The 11,849-nt window shown below is 41.9% G+C and overlaps 1 protein-coding gene across 1 annotated transcript; it reads left to right on the top strand.

The window, feature by feature from the left end:
* The first annotated feature begins 4,337 nt into the window (after positions 1 to 4,337).
* LOC124613381 (uncharacterized transmembrane protein DDB_G0289901-like) lies at positions 4,338 to 6,002 on the top strand. The gene has a single exon (XM_047142083.1). The coding sequence runs from the start codon at positions 4,338 to 4,340 to the stop codon at positions 6,000 to 6,002; it is 1,665 nt and encodes a 554-aa protein (XP_046998039.1).
* Positions 6,003 to 11,849: the final 5,847 nt, after the last annotated feature.

Here is an 11,849-nt window from a genome sequence, read left to right as displayed (position 1 = left end):
CTAAATCGTGTTAAACAATAAAAGTACCTAAAGATCATGTATTCCTATGTCGCTGCTGCGACTGATATTTTGTTCGTTTTCATGGCATGGCATGGCTCTGAGCGCTATGGGACTTAACATCTATGGTCATCAGTCCCCTAGAACTTAGAACTACTTAAACCTAACTAACCTAAGGACAGCACACAACACCCAGCCATCACGAGGCAGAGAAAATCCCTGACCCCGCCGGGAATCGAACCCGGGAACCCGGGCGTGGGAAGCGAGATGTTCGTTTTCACCTTAAGCGCGTTCGTGTTGAAGTAGGTTTACTATCCAAATCTTATTCCCGTGTGAAAATTGCTCGAAATGCGTTTGCATTCTACGGACAACTGGCAGCACAGCCTCACATGACCGAATTTATCTGTCTCATAAATATATGTACATTCAGTCACGTGAATTAGCCTTGGAATATTAACTCTTTATTACACTGTGCCTCACTGTTGTCAACATATAAAGTGTCTCTGATGATATGATTAGTAGTAGTGCTCCTAAAATAGCGTGAACATCCCGGATTTGTTTTATGAGCATAACATGATGTCATAGGAGCAACGACGTACGTGACATAATCTACTACTAAAAAATCATCCATGAAGTAAGTCATAATGCACCTAATATATCTACAGATACGACTTGTTCCTACATCAATATCACAAGTGTCGCTATCGTATCCAGTGCATGAAACTTCCATTTCAGATACTTGAAGATGGCTTAAGGCCGAAATTATACAATCGTATATAAAATAAAGAGAACGGCAGCTTACGCAACAATAAATCTTTCAAAAAATATACGTTGTACCAGGGTAACGAGACTTTTTGAGTCAGTGTGCCCAGTCAGTCCAAAAGGTGCGAGATTGGATTCATAAAATAATAGAGAAAATTTAAGACGGTGGTTTTAATGCTTCCGGTGTTCTACATAAGTCTCCGCTCATTTGATTACAATACACAGAAAATTTCGTACGACCATGTGAAACTGTCAGGAAAGCCTTTCCTTGGGAACTTGCATAACTCTCGCGAGACATTGGATTTTATGTCGGTTATGTCGTCGAAGCGTTGACCCTTCATGTGAATTTCTGCACTTTGTCGTTTGTAGTAAGTTCATGTCACCCGTGATAAACTTTCCCAAAAAAGAACTGCCCGAGCTTTTCATTTCAATCAATTCCACACGACGTTGTGTTTGTTCGGAAGTCAGGGGGCGCGGAACCCAAAATTGCACACTTTCGTCCTCTAAAAGCATTTTGGAGAATGCCTTGAACACATGATCTGGAGCTGTTGCTTTATTGCGATTTGTGGCACAACAACGTTGCAACACCACAGTCGCACATTCACTCCTTACCACTGCCTGCTCACAACTGACCGGCCGAACGCACATCTGTTGTCTACAGTTGTTCGTTGAATCTGCCACTGTAGTTACGGCAACGACGTCGCTTATACTCGAGGAATGAAATCTGTTTCGGAACATTTACGACGGACTGTGTATGTTCGTAACAAAAATTCTTTTCTCCTTTCGTGACTGCTGGGTCCATAGATATTCCTACTTTATGAAGCAATTATGTGCATACGCGTGGCAAACAAACTTTATTTTAGACGAAAGAAAGAATAAGACTCATATCATAGCTAGTAAAACAACAATTGTACTCCCAAGGTTCATCATGGTCGTTAGCATTTCGCCGACCAATATTGCCCATAGCAGTCGTCAGATTTTCTCTTTGGAAGCCATAACTTTCATGTTTGCGTTAAGCATAACTGGCTAGTTCTTATCGGTTCCATATCAAAGGTTTTGTATACAGAGACTAAAAGAACTCTGACTCAATTATTACCACCTTTTGTACATCAGGAATGAGACACCTGCTTTTTGTCCTCAGATGTTTTACTTAAATTAAAGCACAGGGAACGTGTTGTTGTAATGGCTTTTTTAAATTTTTGTAGTGCTATAGGTTTTTAATTAGATGTGTACCGATCACTTTTGTATTATTGCTTGTCAAATCTGTACAACTTCTTCTTAGCCTCACGAGGGGATAAATGCGCCTGGTCTACCGCTGACAGTGAGTGAAAACATACAATAATTATAAAATGTAAAATAATTATGTAAATGGTTCAATTTCAGTTCGAGTTGTTCCAATTATGCTCCTGGGAAGTTTACTTTAGTCTGTACCACTTAGACGCTTTCCGAATGTCAGTTTTTAACGGTTCCCATAGACGGACTTGAAATAGTTTCAAGAGGGTGAAAGCATCTCTACGTAACACGACTAACGTTTCTTTTAAAGGTTTCTAAGACATTAAAGTAGTTCTCGGGCGAAAAATCGGATATCGTTGTGAAATCGCCACAATATTTCGTCGGCGCAACTAACGGTCATTTTTAAGTGTGACGAACACACTGCTGCGCTGTCACTGGAGCCACCTAGGTCTGCTGTGTGTTCATTGTAGCTGAAGCCCTACGTCAGTTACGTCGATTGAAATATTGTAGGGATCTCACAACGATATCTGACGTTTCGCGCGAGAACGGTTTCTATAACTAGTCCGTCGGGAAAGCCTCAGGTAACAACACCAAGATGCTTGCTGTTCACAGGATGTAACGAAGTTAAGCGATATTTTTTGAGTGGTAAATTTTTACACAGCAAAATAGCGTATCCGATACGTGCCAAGCTGAACTTTTCTTTATGTGTTTCAAAAGAAAACGCTTTTCGATATGGGCTGTACGGTTTTCATTTATTTGCTACTGGCCTATTTCGTCTGCATAATCATATTAAGCAAGCTACAAAACGTATCAAGCACAAAAACAATAAAACATATAGCTTGTATAACAGATACAAAATCTGAAAATCATACCAAATGGTAGCGTCGTGAATCCGACATAGGATTCAGTGTAGTACTTAGTATAGATTGTCTCTATGCATTCTGCAATGTAAATTAATTCATTAGTACACATGTGAACCACACATAAACATTAATATGATCCGTATCGAATAAGTTCATAATACATGAAGGAAAATACGTACAATAAAGCTTAAGTGCATATTTGACACCCCACCACTACAAAATCGTGTTATTCCGTACATAAACCTCAACTTATTCTCTCGATACATCCACATGCAGACTGCAGTCTAATCAAGTGTTCTAACCTATAATAAAGATACAACAAAAACACTACATTTGTATATCGATAAAGTACGACTACGCATTATACATAGACCACTGGCCTAGGGAATGGATGATAATACTATACGTAATACTATACGTAATATTGGTTACAATGTCAGAGCAAAAAAAACCAAATAACAGTAATGTGTACTGTACAGTACATATAGGGTGTTCCAGGAGGAATGGTTAATATTCAGGGTCACGATGGGAACTATCACTCGAAGCAAACTAGTTAACATAGACGCTAAAATGCGCACCTTAAGAGCTTTGAGTACTTCTTCATCTTCGATACTGTGAAAGAAATCTCTTCTACTGCAAGTTCTTTGCTTTGAGTGGTGGTAGTCCAGTAAAAGTAGGCTCTAAAGTGCGTACTTTCAGAGCTATGAGCACTTGTTCCTTTTCGCTACTGTGCAAGACATCTCTTCTACTGAACAGGTGCACATAGCCCTTAAGATATGCATTTTAGTTCCCACATTTACCAGACTTTTTGGCTTCGAATGATCGTACTGGTCGTATCCCTGAATGTTGACATTCGTCCTGGGACACCCTGTACGGTGACAGTTTAAAATCTGCATGTAAACTTCATTTGCTTCAGCTACGTCGAACCATTACATGAACTGCATATGTATCTGAAAACACCATTCAGCGCTCGTAAGTACTTATGGTATATGTTTTTTTCAGGTTTCCCTGCTAACAACTGTGGTTAGCTTGGTAGCTGCAGCGCCGAACAATGGGTGGCACAATGCATTTTACGGCGAAGCACACTACCGGCTTGGCTCATCACCACGACCCAGCAACGATCTCTACGGGTCCTCAGCATACATTTCGGAACTTGGCGACCAAGGGAGTAGGAACACTTGGATGGGACCACCAGATACAATATACGCCCAACGGCTTCAGCCAAGCGCACAAAGGAACGTATGGCTAAAGGACATTGGCTCACAGGACACTCAGAGGCATAGACAGTATTGGAAACCTACCCATGCTGATGACGGAGAGCGTGCGACATGGACGAAAGAGGAAATTCCAGAAGGTGACACTTACGTTCATTTGTATCATCTCAGTGGACAAGGTGTAGAAGTGCCGCCTCCTTCAGGAATCTCGCAGAATGTGTGGATACCCTTCAGTCCAAGTTACCATGCGCATGATACGTTACCGCAGATGTACGATACAGATAATCTGCGTGACGAGGATCTGTGGAATCATGAAGCATGGCAACCCACATATGGCGGGTATAGTAATGACGGTAACGGGGGTTACTTGACAGATCATATGAACTCCGGTTTGCTGTCAAGTGGTAATGAGGGTTCTGGGATCAGGTATACAGGGTTCATGCCAGATGAGGATCCTTATAGTGCATATGGTATAGATCCTGATTTAGTTGATTTCTTACCTCCCAGCGCCGTTCCAGCGTTTTTGAGTGAGCAGGGACAAGTGAACCCCATTTCAGTTATTACTGACACCTTTGGTACACAACAGACCAGCGGAGGAGGAAACCCTGTGTCTAGTGTGGGACAGCACACTACAAGGTATGGTATATGGGGAGGCGGCATTTCAGGTGACTCTACTGGAGCTAGTGAACTGAGCAGTACAGCTATGGACACCGACCTAGGAAGTGCCACCAAGAGGAAAACCAGCACAGATACCGAACCTAAAAATTTCACTGCAGGTAATCTCGGAGATGCTGTTGGCGTTACTTACATTGATAGTGGCAACCTAACAGGGGACCAGGGCACTGGGGTCGAGATACTCGGAGCCAGTAAAACTCAAACGGGACCAACAGGGATTGAGCACAGCAGCGGTTCTAGTGACACTAGGGAAGAAGGTTTTGGATTTGGTCTCGGAGAAGTTACTGGTAGTAGTGTGACGAACAATAACGCTGGAGCTAACAAACTTGTCGACAGCATTGGAACTGGTAATATAGGAGAAGAGGCGTTTGGTAGCAGTATGCTAGGCGGTGGTCTAGGACAATATGACTCTAGTGGAGTAGGCAGTATCCTACAAACTGGAAGTGCACAGAGCGGATCTGAAACTGGAAGGCCAATTGTGGGAGAGTGGTCTGGAGGTAGCGCACTGGAAGAAAGTAACATAGGCACTGGAGTGCCTAACATTGGGGAGAGTGAAGCAGCATCTGCTGATGTTGTCACAGAAGGTGCAAAACATAAAGAGTCTGGAAGTAGTATGACTCAAAGCAGTGGAAAAAAAGACAGTGAAGCTGGGAAAAACAGTGTCATAGCTACTACTACTGTTGTTCCGCCACCTGGAATCGTGGAGAGCACAGGGAATTTGGGTAACTTATACATAAAAAATAGTAGTGTTGGAGATGGCAGTTTGGGAGAGAGCAACCTTGGAAGTAGCGTCATTCAAGAGGGAGATTCTGGCCCATTTAATGGCAGCATTAAAGCTTCTGGTGCACATGTTACTTCTCACGGAAATGCAGATAATATCGGCGCTGCAGACGGAAGCAACGGTAGTATTGCTGGAAACGCCAGTGGAAGCCACATCAGCGGTGGCACTGGAGAGAGCAGCAAGGCGGGTATCGCAGGCGTTGGAGCCTCTGGAGGAAACGGAAGGGACAGGGCCGGTGCGATCTTAGGAAATGCGGGCAGTATCATGGGGAATGGCAGTGCCAGCGGAAGCAGTGTCGCCAGTGGCACAGATACGAATAACACGAACATCGCGGAACTTATTCAACCATTACTGATTAAGTTTCCGGATTCCACAGTAGCGGTGGCTGAAGCTTTTGCTGGTCTCGGACCAGACGGCAAGGTGCAAGCATCTTCTTCCGCAAAAGTTTTCGACTCGAGTTCCAAAACGCAAGTGTGATTTACTCGCCTATTCCACTGTTGTCTGAAGCAGGATATGCCATGACTCGATCTAAACATCGCTCAGCATTGGGATTATGTGCTTTACTGTTGACACGACAACCTACTACGCAAGTAGTGCAAAAGCCCGTTTGTTCTTCCTTCACATCAGTATCCGTTGATTCCAAGAAAATATTATTAGCTGTAACTTCTTAACGGAGTGTATAAAACAGTGGCTTTGCACTATATTCTCAGCGAAAATTTTATAGCTATGCCAGTGGCTTACGCGTGAGCGCTGATCACGTATCTTCGAGCTTGTGTATCTGCCACTCATAGAATATGATTTTCTTAGATGCATTACGAGACAGAAGGTAACTGTCAAAGGCAGAGTTCAAGGCCATTTATGACTCTCATCCTGTTTTATAGATGTTCCTGCTGTATAATTGCTGTGGCATACTAGCGATGGAACGTGAAAAGGACAAGTAAGAACAATTCGATATGAAAATCAGGTGGACGGGAAAAGTTCTTAGGCTTGATTACGAATATTTCTGGCAGATGAGAATGATGAAGTAGAGATTGACCGCACAGCGCTAAATTCGAGGACCAGAGAGAACACGGCTGATAACTGACTAGTTATCTTGTAGTATACATCAATCACTGTGATAATAGACTGTAATGCCTTCACATTAGCTAAAGGCAAGTTGTAATTATGAATACGTGTTCGAATGTAATTAATTTATTAAAACGTTTGGATCATACGTTTTGATGTTTCAATATTGTATTTTTGCCAAGAGGCTGAAATAATCGTAGGATGTTTTTTCAATAAAATATATTGTTTTCCCACACAATGAAAGATTATTTGCAATTACTTGTCATAAATATACTATGATTTTAACAGAAAACTTGGTATCTTAGTATCAGTTTTACCGAATAACAGGAAAGACACTTCAAAAGCTCACTTGAAGGAGAAGAAACCTTAACTCCTCTCCGATCAGTTTTTACACGCGTAAGTATTACGAAGATGAACAATATTAGTAGACAGTATTCCAACATTTTTGAAAAAAGAAAGTTACAGAACTTTGGGTATGTGACAGTTTTCGTAGACGTAATAGAGATTCCTCGATCCAAGGCAGAGGCCAGACTTATCACGTTTATTCTTGGTTTCCCCGAGTAACATATTTCATGAGATAACCTGCAGTAGCTGCTACAGAGGATCTACTTCTCCCCCTGCGTACTCTCAGTAATGTACATCTAGTGCGTGTGTGCGTATTAAAGACAAATTTCTGGGTTTCAATTGTCCATTTACGCAATCACTTGAACTAAAACAGAATTGGTCGCCTCTTCGTTCTCATTCTGCTCATGAATAATCAGAAGAGTTCGTTAGTGCTTCCAACCGTCACATAATTTTTTCCGGTTCTTTCATTTTGTCAATATCAGACAGACAGACATTAACTTTGTGGCATTTCTGGAGTGCGTATTTTAGAAGCACAAGTTCTGTTTAGCTCGTCTGAATAACGCGGTACAAATCATCACTATATTTCACTCCGTTAGTGTTCTGCGTTGAAGTTGTTGTTTATGTTTCCTTTATTTTTGCATGGTAAAATTAGATGCTTCAGGCCTTCTACTACCTATAACCATCGCTGGGTACCCAGTAAATAATAGCTTTGCAATAAACCTGACCGAGAGTATAACTATATGAAAGTCTTTTAAAGTCCCTTACAATTGTTCACATTCACACATATCTTTGAGAATTGTAGACGACTCACATACGGCACGAAATAAATTAAAATAAAATTTAAATATGAGTTGTAAGAGGATTTGTGATGCAAACGTGGGCTTATTTGAGGACTCACGCAGAACATAGATGTTCCGTAAGTATAAGAATTTTTGTTTTCAGTGTAAGTTTTACTAGAATCAGCAGATCACATACACATTTTCATGGTCCTATTGTGGTTGAAGCCAAAGGAAGGAAAATATATGTATCCGTTGCTTGTAGTGTTGGAGGATATGACCAGACTAACGGTCTACCCGACAGGAGGCTCTAGCCACATGGCATTTCCATTTCCATGTGCGTACTTTCGAGTCCAAAATGGCATTTTCCGTAATTACTCTGATATTCTATATACTTTATGCCCATACATCTCCTGTCATTTGTTGTCATTATTTCTCATTGACAGATCTGTACAAATGTGCCCACAATTAAATTTTTTTTCGAGTAAAATGTATTGTGTAAGCTCACAAGTATTAATTTCGGTTATGCTTCTTACTACACAGAAGCTCAAAGTTATGTAATAAAATAACTCATTTCTTTCTTAATGTTTCGAACATGGCTGTGATCTGCAACTGTAATTAATTACAATATCACAAATTTCCAGCCAAGCGGTTACAAATAGAATTTAAAATTCTTTAACTAGTTTTCAACGCCAGCTAGGGTCGCCTACTTCAGAAGAAACTGTTACCTTACCAAACACTATCACAGGAAGGTACATTAATAGTAGTTAGGTATTAGAACAAACACTTAATTTTTACAAATTAAATTGCATAAAAATACTCACAGGTGGTTAAAAGGAAATTTGAGCGACATCGTCCTAGTCAAAACATTAAAACCACAATTAAAACATTTTCCACCTGAATACATGACAATTATAGTAAAAATTTTAAAACAATATACAAATAAGCCACTAAAGGCACTACAGTGATGTAGGACACGAATGAGTAACAGCGACTGGGCGAGCGGGCCGTAGCAAATGACGGCGTGCACATGATACAGCTCACGCCATCTAATAGCAGAATTTACAAAGGTTTAACAACATCTATACGATATTAATATAATAGTGATTGACAAATTAATAGGATGTAAATCATAAAAGCAAGGGAGAGGAAAACAGTATTTAAGGGCCTAACAGGGAAGCAGATAAGCAACATTAGCTATCAGACATTTTTAAGTAACGGCTTTAAGCCATAGAAAGATGTTTCAAGATCTGTAAGTCTTCCAAAATGTTTAGTCTAAAACCTTTTCTTTCACAGTGCAAAATTCCGATGTCATCAATTTCCATAGGTTTGTGGCCTGTGATAAACAGGTGGTCGGCAAAGGTTGAGTTATGACTGTTATAACCATTTTTCCCTAAGAGATGCTCCTTGTATCTATCAGAGAAAGCACTACCTGTTTGGCCTATGTAATAGGCTTTACATGTGTCATACCTTCGCCGACTACCTGTTGATCACAGGCCACAAACCTGTGGAAATTTATGACATCGGAATTTTGCACTATGAAAGAAAAGATTTTAGACTAAACATTTTTTTTCTTTATTGTGATTTCATTCCCCTGCCCTATATGGGCAGGTGAGGGCTGTCAGCGGCACAATCCGCCACTCTTCAGCTGAGTGACATGACAACTAAAATAAGAATAAAATGTGACATACATAAGGCGATAAAAAATGGGAACATAAAACAGAGTAATGGGAGAAAATGGAGGTAAAAATAAAATGACATGGAGACGTTCTTGGGGGACAGTTAAAAAAGTCACCAGAAACTTAAAAAACACAGTTGGCCATTCTTAAAACACGGAGAAGGCCCTGAATGGACATGCACAGGTTAAAAGTCGGCCACAGTATTAAAAACACTCCAGAACAACACACTTAAAACCCACTTGTAGCACGCACAACGAAGAACAAAACTGCCAGGTGGGACCTGCTAAGGGAGAGGTCAGAGAGGATGGAAAAGGAGGGGAGATCAAGGGGCAGCAGGGGAATCAGCAGGATGTAGCGAGTAGGGGCGTCAGCGGGTACATGAAGAGGCAGGACTCACGTGGGGCGGGAGATGAAGAGGAAAGACAGGGCAGGAGGGAGTGCAGAGACACTGAAAGGGGTGCACAAGAGAGGGAGGGGGTATAGGAGGGGGAAGCCGCTCAGGAGGAGGGAGGTGGAGGAGAGGGAGCCCTGAGGAGGAGGCAGGAAGATTGGGTTAGAGTTGGTAGGAAGGGTAGATGTCAGGGTGAAGCTCATCATCCAGGAGGGGTAGACGGTGGAAGTTGCATTGGGAAAGGGGAAGGGGGGTGTGGAGATGGAGAGAGGGTGGGACACAACGGTAAAGATGCGGCAACTGGTTGGGGGTGGAGAGGAAGGGAGACACCAGGGGGTGAGGGGGATCAAGGCGGCGGACAATATATAGTGTGCGGATGTGTTCAAGGAAAAGGAGAAGTTGGGGGAATGGGATGAGGTCGTAGAGGATGCGCGTGGGGGACGGAAGGCGGATGTGGAAGGCGAGGCGGAGTGCATGGCGTTCGAGGATTTGGAGGGCTTCATAGAACCAGGGAGGGGTGGGAAGTCAAGCTACGCTGGCATAACAGAGGATGGGGCGGAGCAAGGATTTGTAGGTGTGAAGGATGATGGAAGGATGCAGACCCCACGTCCGGCCGGACAGGAGTTTCAGGAGGCGGAGGCGGTTGTGAGCTTTGTTTTGGATGGTAAGGAGATGGGGAGTCCAGGTGAGGTGGCGGTCGAGGGTGAGGCCAAGGTGTTTGAGGGTAGGAGCGAGGTGGATAGGACGGCCATAAATGGTGAGGTAGAACTAAACATTTTGGAAGAGTTACAGATCTTGAAACTTGTTTCTCTGAATGACGGCATCACATTAAATGAACAACTGCAGTCGTGTAATAATTTTTTTTTTTCATTGGCTTAAAGCCTTTACTTAAAGATGTCTGACAGCTAATGTTGGTTAACCGCTTCCCTGTTAGGCCCTTAAATACTGTTTTCCTCTCCCTGGCTTTTATGATTTACATCCTATTAATTTGTCAGTCACTATTATATTAATTTCGTATAGATGTTGTTAAGTCTTTGTAAATTCTGCTACTAGATGGCGCGAGCTCTATCATGTTCACGTTGTCATTTGCTACGGTCTGCTCGCGCAGTCGCTGTTACTCACTCGTGTCCTATACCACTGTAGTGCCCTTAGTGGCTTATTTATATATTGTTTTAAAATTTTGACTATATCTGTCATGTATACAGGTGGAAAATGTTTTAATTGTGGTTTTAATGTCTTGACTAGAGCGATGTCGATCAAATTTCCTTTTAACCACGTGTGAGTATTTTATACTATTTAATTTGTAAAAATTAAGTGTCTGTTCTAATGCTGCTATTAATGTACCTTCCTGTGATATTGTTTGGTAAGGTAACAGTTTCCTCTGAAGAAGGCGTCCCTAGCTGGCGTTGAAAACTAGTTAAAGAATTTTAAATTCTATTTGCAACCGGTTGGCTGGAAATTTGTGGCATTGTCATTTCTTTCTGCTTTAAATTGTCACAGCAGTCGCCAATGAAAGTATCCTCATTTGGCACAAGGACCAGAATTGCTATAATCTTCTTCTTTAGTTGTGATCAAGCTACCGCACCCACACTGGGTTTAAATCGTCGTCCAACCATTCAGACTTAGGTCCCCGAATTAGGAGAGTCAGTTCCTTCAAGGAAGCCACAGTCTCTTATCAGCCCAGGCCTTCCCTAACCAGTGCTCAAGTTGCATTGTAGGCGGAGTATATTGCAGACGACATAATACATTAATCTCCCTTCTTTCATTTTGAAGTTTGATTCATTAAAATACTTTGCGGAGTAAGACTGCGTCGTGACGGACTACCAAAACTTTTGTATTTGTCACTGATGAAGAAATAATTCAGTAGGCTACTTATTTATGGTGCCTTTGAAACGTTGGTATACTGTTGGGTACCCGTCGAACATGTTAGACACGTCTTGGAAGACTGTGTAATGACAAGCCAACAGGCCCCGATGGGATCCATGTTCGACCCTGTGTAGAATTTACAACTTAGTTAGATACATTTTTAGCAATAATACGCAGCAGGTACCTTGAATAAAAATCTGTG

Source organism: Schistocerca americana, chromosome 4 (assembly GCF_021461395.2).
Source record: "Schistocerca americana isolate TAMUIC-IGC-003095 chromosome 4, iqSchAmer2.1, whole genome shotgun sequence".
Classification (NCBI taxonomy): Eukaryota; Metazoa; Arthropoda; class Insecta; order Orthoptera; family Acrididae; genus Schistocerca; species Schistocerca americana.
Note: the sequence above shows the minus strand (reverse complement) of the source record. Positions and strands in the feature narration are given on the sequence as shown.

Coding starts and splice junctions, on each gene's coding strand:
- LOC124613381 (XM_047142083.1), top strand. CDS start 4,338: ATGTACGATACAGATAATCTGCGTGACGAGGATCTGTGGAATCATGAA.